This window comes from Poecilia reticulata, linkage group LG8, assembly GCF_000633615.1.
Source record: "Poecilia reticulata strain Guanapo linkage group LG8, Guppy_female_1.0+MT, whole genome shotgun sequence".
In the NCBI taxonomy this organism is placed as follows: Eukaryota; Metazoa; Chordata; class Actinopteri; order Cyprinodontiformes; family Poeciliidae; genus Poecilia; species Poecilia reticulata.
Genome location: NC_024338.1, coordinates 18817823 through 18830720, shown reverse-complemented (window position 1 = coordinate 18830720; position 12898 = coordinate 18817823). Strand labels below are relative to the sequence as shown.

General features: G+C 37.6%; 1 protein-coding gene across 1 annotated transcript; it reads right to left on the bottom strand.

The window, feature by feature from the left end:
• Positions 1 to 11465: 11465 nt before the first annotated feature.
• Positions 11466 to 12685, bottom strand: LOC103469080 (apolipoprotein L4-like). Its single transcript, XM_008416571.1, has 2 exons — positions 12577 to 12685; positions 11466 to 12471 (listed from the first exon to the last, which is right to left on the bottom strand). The coding sequence occupies exons 1-2, from the start codon at positions 12609 to 12611 to the stop codon at positions 11466 to 11468; spliced, it is 1041 nt and encodes a 346-aa protein (XP_008414793.1). The 5' UTR covers positions 12612 to 12685.
• Positions 12686 to 12898: the final 213 nt, after the last annotated feature.

Below are 12898 nucleotides of genomic sequence, written 5' to 3'. Positions count from 1 at the left end.
TCCTTTCTATTTGATGCACAAACCCTTAATGTTTTTGAGTAAAACAAAAACTAATGAAAGAAATAATTAATAAATCTGTATTCCCAACAAATTTTTTTACATTGTTACGTCTATTGATTTAATGTTGAATATATTTCATATGTCACTCACTGAAAATAAAATACATTGAAGTAAAATTATGCAAAGCTGTGTGATTATCATAAGCCATATTGCTTAAAAATAAAATTTATATCAGATTCTTTTCTTCACTCTCAACCAGGATCTCATGTAGAGTTGATATAAAAACAGATCAGAAAATATCATCTCAGTTGAGAATTTATAGAAAATGAAAAATTACACGGATGGGGTTTTTCCGATTAACTCACAAAAGGAGAATATAAGAGAAAAATCAACAGGCATTCAATTCATACATGTTTTCCACAATTGAAGACGTGAAGCAAAATTACAATGATGAGTTATAAAAGACGTAAAGGATCCGTGTAGTGGAGCACAGCAGGCACGTGAAGGGTGGGGGGACAGCTTGAGTCTATATATATACATTTTTGTTTGTTTGTTAGTTTTTCTATCTGTGTGTCAGGAGGCCTGCTTGTGCCACTCAACAATAATATTTAGCTAACTATAATAATTTAGCCTGCGACAGACTGGCGACCTTTCCAGGGTGACCCCGCCTCTCGCCGGGAACGTCAGCTGGAGAAGAACCAGCAACCCTCCCGACCCCACTGAGGGACAAGGGTGTCAAGAAAATGGATGGATGGATGGATGGACAATAATTTAGCCACATAAACTAGTCTGGCTGCCCTCAGGATTCTCAGTTCCTTCAGCTCAACCCCAAACACAGAAATGGTTCAGCTGCAGAGAAAACTTCTTAATTTTATCTTTCTGCCCCAGTGCTGGACTACTTGCCCGATTCGCTATAAGCAACCTGAGTTTGTCCCACTGATAGATATAAAAAATGTCTTTATATACGAGACATTCTGTTTCTTTATATCAGAAACAGTACTAAAGTCACCATGACGCACCTCAAAGCCCCAGTATCACTTGTTCTGGGAAAGGAATATGATTTCCTTACTGCTCTTTACTGTAAGAAAGTAGATTGCCATCATAAACATGTGAATGTGTGAACCCTTTGTGTGTCCTGATAAAGTGTTAAATAATTCATGAAACATTGTCCTGCTTATGTGAGTGTTTACATACTTGTTCCCAGCACCTTGACAATGCATGCGATATATTGCTTCATGGAAAAACGTATCATTACACACTGGACCTTGCACTTTCTACACACCTGTGGAATGCCCCAACACGTGCCTCTCTGAACGCGAGCGCTGCATGCAGCATCTCTTCTCCACCGTCAGATACAGTCCGGTCCAAACGATGGACTGGGGAGCCATCCATGTTACAAACGAAGCGAGTGTTTGCTCTGAATGGCTAGGCCAGGAAGGCCCCTGTGAGAGAATTCATGCTGCCCCAAAAGAGAAGCTGGGACGGCTGCCCATGTCGCCCATCAGAAACCACCACTGTTCATGAGAAAACGTCTGCAGAACTTGGTAGTAACTAGTTACATTAACTCAATTACATTTATTTCAGTAAACTTTTTGAAAAAATTTGCTTTTAGGAGTATTTTCTCTACACTGTATTTTTTACTCTTGAGTAAAATTTCTGGATTCTCTACCCCCGGGCTGAGGACCGGTACCGGTCCGTGGACCAATTGGCACCCGGCCACACAAGAAATAATTAAATATTTCCGTTTTATGTATTATCTGAGTCTGGAGGATCTTTAATTTTGAAAATCCTTTAACCGGATTCTCTCGGTTACTGGCGCGCCAACACTGAGTTGGTTTTGAAGTTATTGCAGAACCACAATTGTTAAAGGAAGATTCGGGCCACAGCATTTGGAGTTCACAAAATATGAAAGCATTTTGTGAACTCCAAATATCACATAAATATCAGCAAAAATACTGAATCAATGATTTGAACCACAGCATAAAGCCAAACATGCCACAATTAAATGAATGAAAAATGTCCCAAAAGCATCGGAGGTCTGACACTACTTTGGGATTCCAGGTAGATTCCAGCAGAGAGGCAGCGGCTTTAGCTCTTCAAGCAGGGCCAGTCCAAGATAACATGGGGCCCTGGGCAGATTCATGATTTAGCCCCCCGGCACCCTCCTACTAAGAACCTCAGTATCACAGTAAACTATGTCTAAATATAGATTTAGTGAAGTCTGTGATATGGGGCCCGGGTTTATTGACCGAGTTTAAACTCAATCACTGATTATTGGTTGTTATTTGCTGTGATGTATTTGTGAAGAAACCCAGCTCAAAGACAAAGATCACACCATATTGTAGGTGTTGTAACACACAACCAAACTATCATGTCGATTCTTTAAAGTTTTGCAAGGTAAACTTCCTAATTAAATCCTAAATGCACAATTTTTTTTATTCTCTACTGAATGCATAAAATTTAATAACATAATTTTCAATAAATGAATGCTCTGTTACAATTCTTCCATAGGGGCCCCTGAATGTCTGGATTGGCCCTAGCAGCAGTTACTGACTTTTATTTGCCTTCATATCTCAGTCTTATAATTCCAGATCTCAAAAAGGTATGTAGCATTAACCCCTTTGAGCTTTTTTGATCTTTAAATCAGTCCGCAGCCAAATTATTATAGAGGTTAAACAGTCAGATATTAATAGGGGTTAATTAGTATAATAGCAGCAAATTTGCTTATTTCATAGCCTGATAACCTTTGACCTTCTCTCCTGTGGTCTTTTTAACAGCTACAGTCTCAGATCAGCTCAGCCTCCAGGACTGTCAGCAACAGAAACAGCAACTTTATATCTGTTGGGGAAACATAAACTATATTTGCTTTGCATTGTTCCCACGTGATGACATTGATATAGTAGGATTCACTTAAATATTAGATTCTTGATTAATATGGGTTGTTGCTATGTTGTTGTTCCTTCAAGATCTTGTTCAGTGTGAGCTTTTTGAACTTTGAGCCTTTGCTCAAAGTTGAAAAAAAAAGTGTCTGCACAGGTTTACTCCCTTTTATTAGGCAGATCTCTGATCTTTATGTTCAGAATATTATTTCTGGGAAATTAATATGATATCATTAATGCTCTACTGGAAGCAGCAATAAAACACAACCTGTTAGCATTCAGTTCAGGGATTGGCCACTGACTGGCTGTGGGCTGTTTAAGAAGCTCCTCAATCAGTAGGACGCAGAAAGACTGTATGCGGTGAAAAACCAAACATGTCTAGACAAAGGTAAGCAAAATACACATTCATAGAAAATTACAGAGATTAATTGTGTTAACAGAATTAACACCAAAAAAGTGAAATGTAATTAATTCTGTCCAGCTGAAATCATTGAATTAAATTTGTGTGAATGCCTGAATTTTTATTTTTACTTTATTTATTTATTTTGCGTCTTTAAAATCTACAGAGCCCGAGCATAGGTCGCGTTAACGGAATATTTTCCGTATTTCACCGTTTTTGTTTGTTTATTAATTCGCAGCCTTGACTGGTGCACATGCGCAGATATTATAGATTTTATGCAAAGATTCAATCGCAGAAGCAACTAAAATGAATAAAAAATCCTTCCTGAATATCATCTCATGGACTCTGAACTAAATGGGTCTTTCTGACCGGAGCTGACAGCGTGTTGAAGAGTTATGGGCCGAATGCTTTGGAGCGTCTGGTTCAGAAGCACATTTTAAACCTTTGGTTGAAATGGAGCCTTTAATTCTAGTCTCCATTACAGAACAGATAAAACCAAAGAGATGTTGTGTTTCTCCATTTATTGTCTAAACAGATTAGCCGGTGGTTTATCTTGAGGAAAGATGCAGAAGTTCATTAGACCGTAAGCAGTCCGCTGTACAGCCAATGCGGACGCGGCTCTGCCACTGCGAAGGATTAAACTTAACTCTGCCTGCGGTTTTAACAAATGGAACAGAAGACGTGACCCTCCCGCTCCCAGAAGGAGAGTGCATTCTCGCCATGGCGCTCAGGAGCGCGGCAGCCTGCGTAACATCTGTTTTCGGAGAAGCGAAACAGATGGGTTTCACTCCCCCGTAAAACGCGCACAAGGTGGAAAAACTAGCAGAGTTCAATTGATCGGTTTGGATCCGACAGATCCAACTGACTGATGAACCAGCTCAGATTTCTCTGCAGATGCGACCAGGAAGAATTTGTGAGGCTGTCCGTTCAGACCACATCAGTTGCAGTGTTGTAAATTAAATGGAGTCGTTTAATTTCATTTATCATAAATTATTGGATCCACAACAGTTTTTGTCACTACGGAGAAAAAATAGATGCGTCTATCTGCTTTATGTGTGATGGGATCTGGATTCACGGTTCAGCTAAGTGAATATTAACTAAACCGCATAAAAATGCGGCTAAATAGCCAATATGATTATAATTTGACGGGAAAACCATGACCGATTTTTTTTAATGCTGTCGGTCAAGATGACGGATAACAAAACAGTCTGTCGCGACCTCTGCCCTCTGCACCAGAGCAGCTGAAAGAACTCTCCTTCTGGCTAACATGTTGATTTAGAAAAATGATATTTTATTTTTGTTAAAATTTGTCCAGTGACCATGCGCTGTGTTTACTGGATGTTTTTGACCTTCAAATGTCTCTGCAGATAAAAACTAACTTCAGATCAGCTCAGCTTGTGCCCAAACAAGAATTCTCCCTAACAGTCTGAATGTAACTGGTGCATTTTTGGTTAACAGATCTTTGTTCTTCATTTAGTGAAGTTACTCACAGCAGACAGAGTATCCAGAAGTTTTACTAAAATAAGGGTAGTGATACTTCACAGTAATATTACTCAAGAAAAAGCAAAATATTACTGCTAACATTACAAAAAAAATTACTCAAGTAAGTAGAACTGTAAAGAAATTAGTGTTATGTTCTCCAAGACACTTTCAATTTGGCTCATGTGGATTGATTTAGAGCTGGTTTCGTTACTTATTATTTTTCTGCCATAAAACTACTGATCTATAGATCGATAGATCTAGATAGAAAACATGTTTCTGTCCCATATCACTATATTTATCTTGAAGTCAGTTTAAGTTATAAAAAAGATTATGTATGTAACGTTATGTAACTTCCCTTTCGGGAATCGGTCTGCTTGACGTTTACCACCTGCCTTCCAGTAAATGACCAGAGAGGAATTTACCAGCTCATGTCTCCTTAATCAAAACCAGCATGAAAAGTTTTACATTTCTGACAATTGAGAGGATTAAGAAGGAAACAGTTAAATAGTTAAATACATTATTAAATCCTTAATTAAATGTACCATAAAATAAATGGTTATTAAATAAATTATTGCAACGTTTCATTAAAGTTATTTTATTAAATAGTGCCTTGCAAAAGTATTCAACCTCCTTTGTGTTTTGCTACCTGGAATTCAAAAGGATTATTTTAGGTTTTGTGGGTTTGAACATTTTATTTTTATTCTGAAATAAACAACAAACAGGACAAAATAACAAAACTTCAATGTGCATATAAAATCCCCCCCTAATTGCAGAATATTTCGATCCCATTTCTGATTTGTGAATATTACAAATAAAATCTAAAAAATAACTAAAATTACCCATAAAGAATATCATTCCAATTAGTGATTTGCATTGTTTCTCCTCTCAGTGGCATCATGGTTGTCGTCTGGTGGCTTATAATGTGGTCCAGTGGAAGTCACCAATAAACAATTACTAATAGCAAATGTATTGATCATTCAAGAGTTCTAATAGAAATGCTGATCATCTACAACATACATCTTGTTAGAGCTGCTTACCTTAGTTTTCGTATTTGTTTTTGTATAAATAATGACATTTTTCTGTCCTGCAGGGAGAAACTTAAGAGGGACTTGAGTGAGTACATCACAGATACTGAGGCTTGCATGGCAACAGTGAAATATTTTTATGGCAGGTTCTCTCAGTGGAAGAATAGGAGAGAGGAAGAGTATACGCAAATGATGATCATCAAAGAAAAGACTCTCAAAATTGATCCCGGTTTCACCATGTCAGAGGGAAAACACCAAAAATTTTCTAAATACATGAAGAGCAAATTCCAGTTCCATAAAGACAGCAGACTTGAAAAACGAGAACATGAACTGACTGAAGTGCTACAAGGCACACTGAGAGGTCTGGAGGAACTCGACAGTTTCTTGGATGCAATAGAGAAGCTGGCGGTCACTTCACTCCATGTGTTCACTGAGAACCAGATTTTACGACTTCCTGGCTACTACAGGAACTACTACTTTGATCATGTTCAAGACATGATCATCGCTGCACAGCAAATCTGTCCTCTCCTCCTGACGTTCAAAAGAGATCCAGACACCTTCTTCCTCCCTAAAATTCAGAATGTGGAGATTCTTGCAAGCTGCCTGCGAACTTACATAGACATCACCAACAAGATATGTGTGGATCATGGATACAGGTAGAATTATGTTAAATACAGGTAAACTGCTGTTATTTTAAATAAAACAACTAAAAATCAAAAATGTATCAAACTGTTTTCTACAGCTTTAACTTTGAGATGTGCTTTCAAGTGACCGATGACAACATTGTGCTGGATGCTGATTATTTGTATATCCGACAAATGATAAATCACATTGAGCAACTTCACAAGATCAGGTAAGCTTTGCATATTTTGTTGCAATACAATTATATTATTTTGTGTTGTGATTCGTTTAAATGAAATCAGCAGCTTTTTAAGTATTTAACCTGGTGATATTTCACTACAGAATTTTCCACTTACAGCAAACAAAGGAGTTCAAATGACAAAAATACATTTTCACTTTACAAAGTTACATCACAATAAAATAAAATTAATTATAAATAAGTACATGAGGGGCTCTAGGCAGCTTGAGCCCCTGTCTCTTTTATCCTTGATGCCCCAACTTCCCTTTTTGATTTTCTCTTAACTTTTTTTTTAAATCTGTGCATCAGTGCTAGTCATGTTAGCTGTGGCCCATCCAGGTACTTAAAGTTCAGGTAAAACCCAGGATTCACTTTAAAATCACCGACCAAAAGCAGGATCAGCACAAGTTCAACTTTTCCCAGACAACTTTCAGATTGCTTCCTTGAAGTAGCATAGCCATAATCCAGCAGATTTATGAATAAAAGGTTTTGACTCCATTTGCCTGTAAAGAAGTTTAAACTATCCCTTGTACACAGGCATGTTAAACTAAATGCAAATAGATAAGTCTATGGCAAAATATGAGGTCTGTCTTTGAAGAATTCCATCAGCCATCTTGAAAATGAATCCATTTTCAAGACCCTAAGTGATTGCTTGGGGTCTGATCAATGCAGATCAGCATTGATCTGCAATCACTGTAAAAGGTAGGATATAAATAATTATAGAACCTCATCAGTACTTGTGGTGAGGTTCTACAGTACCACACCACATTTACAGTAAATGTAGTGTGGTAAAACTGTGGTGTGGTAACAGTTGATCATCCTGATGAACAGGATGATCAACCCTTTTATTGCTCATTTTGTGCCCACCTTTCTTCTCTTCTTGGTTTTGAACAATATTTTTGATTTGGTTCTAAATGGAAATTGCAAGACAATGGACATTGTGAATAAAATAATTTATGTCCAAATGATCAGCATAATATATCTTGATTGAGCGTACGTAAAACCATTTCAATTCAGTCAGACATCCTACAGTACAGAAAGCTCAATAAATTATTCAAGGTAAGAAAACCCAGCAGATTGGACTCCTCCCATGTGTCTGTGTATTTTTCCTGAAATTAACCTTTTGTCAAAAATGTTTGTCCTGTTTTAAAAGTGGTTACAAGTTTTAAATAATAGTGGTTGTTGTGAATTTTTTTTTAATGAATTTTCATTACAAATTACCTTGTATAGAATTTTTACTCTGATTTTATTTTAATATTTTATATGGAATTAAGAACAAAAATTGTTTCCACAGAATGGATGAGCACTTTCGGATGGAGTTCCTGTTCCAGAAAGTCTCTTCAGCAGGGTTCATTGATATGTTTCCTGATACATGGCGTAGAATGCAATACTTTCTTAATGAGCTGGAGCAGTGTGCAGCTCAGTTAGACAAGATGAAAGAAGGAAAAACCATCTCCAATGTGGTAGGAGGCACAGTCGCAGTAGCTGGGCATGGCTTCGCCATTGGTGGCATGGCGCTGGCGCCAATTACACTTGGAACATCTTTCTTACTGACATTCATTGGAAAGATGATGGCAGTAGCAAGTAGTGCCAACACTTTAGTAACCAATTTAACAAAGGTTGGGGTTAATCATACTCATCAGAAAAAGGCAAATAAAGCTTTCAAAAGTTTCTTGGAAGATTTCCAAAAGATCGAGTATTATCTTGATGGGATACCACATCCAACAGTCAATCTGAAGCCAAAGAAGATGGCTGTTGTTAAGGGAGTTGGCACTGGTTTTGTGAATGCAGCTGGAGTTGCAACCGGTGTCAGTTCCCTCATAAGAGTTGCTTCTTCTTTTAGGAAAAGTAAAGCATCACCACAGGGTGCAGTTAAACAGGATGTTGGTTTTTCCAAGGGATGTGGTAGTTTTTTAGCTGAGCTTATCTTTGTTGGTATGGATATCTCTTCTGTTGCCAAAGACAGCATGGATCTAGCCAAAGGCAGCAAGACTAAAGTCTCAAAGTTCCTGAGAGCCAGAATTGCATTGCTCCGTTCCCAGATAGGCTCATGGGATAAGATCTATAACTCTTTGTTGGAAAGCCAATGCACCCAAGAAGAAAACAGAAATATCCTCGAAGAAACATTTTATCGGGAGAAAAAAAGGCCGATCTATCCAGCCACCTATTATCTCACACAAGCACCGCTGCAAGGTTGGCCGGGGGACAGCTACCTATATCCACCAGTCACTGGGTATGAGGTGGGGTACACCCTGGGCAGCTCACCAAGCTATTACAGGGCACCACCAAGAAACACAGGACAAACATTCATGCACCCATATTCTTACGCCTAAAAATAATCTAGAGAGAGATCGAATCAGTGTTTTACTGATGCTGCTGACTCTTTCACTAACAAATTAAAAAATACATAAAGCAATCAGTTTGATGTCAGTTCTACATTAGGATCAATGTGTGACTTCCTGTATTTATTTTCCTCCAACCATCCATTTTCTTGCACCCTTTTTCCCTCAGTGGGGTCGGGAGGGGTGCTGGTGCCTCTCCAGCCAACGTTTCGGGCGAGAGGTGGGGTACACCCTGGACAGGTCGCCAGTCTGTCGCAGGGCAACACAGAGACACACAGGACACACAACCATGCACACACACACTCACACCTAGGGGCAATTTGGAGAGGCCAATTAACCTGACAGTCATGTTTTTGGACTGTGGGAAGAAACCAGAGTACCAGGAGAAAACCCACCATGCACAGGGAGAACATGCAAACTCCATGCAGAAAGACCGGGGCCGGGAATCGAACCTAGAACCTTCTTGCTGCAAGGCAACAGCTCTACCAACTGCGCCACTGTGCAGCCCTTATTTTCCTTAGTCTATTAAGAATTTTGCAATGGCTGATTTATACATTGAAGTTAAAGCCACTTTAATGTTCACACAATTTAGTTTCTTGTTAACTTTTGTTAGTTTGCTTTTTCGTTCATGTTTTTCTGGTCCTCAATAAGCTCTTGTGCATCTCTCCTTGATCAGTTGAAGAAATACTTACAATAATTCACGAGGTTTGCAAGGTTTGATGAACAATAGACTTTTCTTCTGTCTTTGGACAGATATCAAACAATTATTCAATACCGCACACATTTCTACATAACACAATCAAAAAAACTGTACAAAACTAAGTTAACTACTTCATATACATTTTCTTTCTGATCTCCTGCACTTTTTATAAGATGTTTCTTCCACTAGATGGCGCTTTTCCACCAAAACATACAAAAAGAAGATCTTATTGTTAAAGAAATGTATAAATATACAATAGTTATGCAATAATCATACACAATGATAAACAATGTTACAAAATAATTTTTTTTTTTTTGTGTGTCCCTTATAACTGTAACTTGTCATTTTAAAACTATTCTGTTAAAAATTTCATTTGTTAATTTGCTGTAAAATATGTAGAGTCACATTCAGTAAATTAGCACATGTGTTAAGATGAGGCTTGCTAATCAGGTTAGCAGCATATTTGAGAAGGACAACCTTCAACCAGGAATTAAACACACATTTCATATCTGTACTAATATTTTTTAATGATCTTATGTGATATGGTTATCTTAAGTGTCATGTTTTTATTACCTGTAAAGTGGAAAATCAACATGACAGAAAAAAGCTTTCAAACCCAAATCTCTGTGTAATTAATCTATATATTTCAGTAAGTGATGAAGTTTCTAAAATAAATGGACTTTTCAATTAATATTTTAATTTATTGAATGGGTCTGTATTCTCAAATGTGCTTCTAGAATAATTTGATCAGCTTTCAATTTAACATGTTTAGTATTTTTGTGATTCTTTTATTATATCCATTTTACTGTATATTTGTTTTATATGCTTGTTGAATATCTTTGGCTGTGTTTATAGAGATGATAAAAAATATTTGCAAAGTTGTGTGCTTTACTGTAAACTTTATTTTCCTTCATGTGATTTTTGTTCATTTGTTTCATATAACTTTTAAACCAAGTAGAGAAATGTCTGGTGCATTTTTATGCTATTGAAACAATTTAAAACCATACAATTGCAGCTGGGTCTCATTTCTTTTATGTATTTACTGATTTTAAAGTTTTTTTTCAGTAAATGAAGATATTCTTTTTATATCGCATAAAAGATGCTACAACTGGACTGATTCGTTTGATACATAAGTCAATACATTTTATAAACAAGGCCAAAGTTGTTTAACGAAAGGCAGAGTTGCCATCTGTACCTCTGACACTAAAAAATGGGCCACCAAATTTAGGAATTAATTTGAAATTCTTAGTCTTTATCTATGGCAGAGGATTAGGGCCACTGGGAAAAAAAATAAAACAGTTCTGACTTTAATCTCAGAATCCTGAGATTAAAGTCAGAACTGTTTTATTTCTGACTTTAATCAGAAATAAAAGTCAGACTTTAATCTGACTTTTAGATTAAAGTCTAAAAGTCTTTTTAGAGATTAAAGTCAGAATTCTGACTTTAATCTCAGAATTCTGAGATTAAAGTCAGAACTGTTTTATTTTTTTTTCCAGTGGCCCTAATCCTCTTCCGTATTTATCTAAACCCCAACCTCTGAATGTTTAGTGTGACCTTCGCAAGGCAACAGAGATTTCAAGGAATTAATGCTGCAAATGTGTAAAAATGTTTATATTTCACCCCAAATCCATCCTCATTATCTAGGTATATTTGTTTTTCTTGTTTTATGAATTGTATTTTATTTTGGTGGAGAAGCTTTTATTTTCTTGTTTCCTGTTAAATTATGTTCTCTCTTTTTTTTTTTTTTTTTACTATAAATCAAAAATATAACAGTTAACCTATAAAAAGTAAAATTGAGTAGTACAATAGAAGTATTCACGCCCCCTTAAAAAGATGAACTGTTTCCAGCTAACATGATAAAATTGTTTCTCAAGCATCTCTCTGTTTTTCTCTGCAGTCAGTTTGCTGCGACACAGTGAGTTATGGATTTTCCCCCAGGTCTCTATCTCTGAGAGCCACAGAGCAGCTCTGGCTCTGAGGAACTTAGAGACCGTAGTCTCTGTCCCTTTAGCCAGGGCCATGCCGTCTGTAGTGATGAAGTAGATATCCATGCCTAGGAAGAGAGCATTGAGTGCAATTAAGCCAGCTCTGGCTGACTTGGAGAGAGCAAGAGACCCTTTAACTGCTGCCTGACCAACATCAGGAACATCTGAGGCCATCCTGGATACAGTACCCACTGCTCTTCCTTTCTGTACTGTGGTTTTGCCTGCATTTGCAACCACTTCAATAGTTTGACAGGAAGCAGAAGCAACATCAGAGCTGCTGGAAAGACTCTGAACAGCACATAATTCCATTCTGTTCCTGACTTCCCTGTAAAGCACATCTTCACTGCTTTGTGTAACTTCAGCATATGGTATTTCTGCCGCCTCTTCCAGACAATCCTGGATTCTCTGAACACCAAGCATGAATCTTTGAAAGGCTGTGTTTGCTTGTTTTGTTTGTTTTTTATTAACTCTAGACTCCACTACAGTGGTTACCAAGCTATTCGCTGCACTGGTTGCTCCAAGGGACGCACCAGCAATGGTCAACCCCATAGACACACCAGCTGTAACTGGAATTAAAGCCAAACCAACAATGGACAGGATTCCTCCCACTGCTGCCACTGAGCTCCCAGTCACACTGGAGATCTTTGCTCCCTTATTCATTCTGTCTAACTGAACAGCACACTGTTCAATCTCATCTAGAAACTGCAGCATCTCAGGAAGCTCATCATTGTACTTATTAACAAAAATTGAGTAGTTGATCCTCTGGAACAGAAACATCATCCGAAAGTCGTCGTCCATCCTGGGGAAGAAAGTTGTCAGCTTTAGTTTCCACTTGGTAAATGTTGGTAAATGGTAAACATTGGTAAATGTTTAAGGTCTACTGCTCATGAGGGAGAGACGGCACCTGATTTTATCAAGTTGTTTGACCTGATCAGTCATGTTTTGCAGGTCAGCATCAGATAAATTACATTCAATATAAATGTCCTCTGTTATTTCCAGGGAGATGTTGATGTTGATGCTGAGGAAAACACAGAAACATCTCTGAATGCTTATTTGTTTTGACAATATTTTGATGTGCCCTTTTTTTTTTTTTTAGCATCTGCCCCTTTAGTGGTCTCTGCACGGCCCTGATGCTACCCCTTCCAGATCAAAAAACACACATCCGTTTTTCTCCTTAAACCACCTGGATCTGCTTGAAATGGTTCGTTCCTGCTTGGAGCGCTTAA

Bases quoted from the DNA above. Each gene is read 5' to 3' on its own strand.
- LOC103469080 (XM_008416571.1), bottom strand. From the start codon at position 12,611: ATGACTGATCAGGTCAAACAACTTGATAAAATCAG. The intron at 12,472-12,576 runs GTGCCGTCTCTC...TTTCTTCCCCAG, and splicing joins AAACAACTTGATAAAATCAG to GATGGACGACGACTTTCGGA.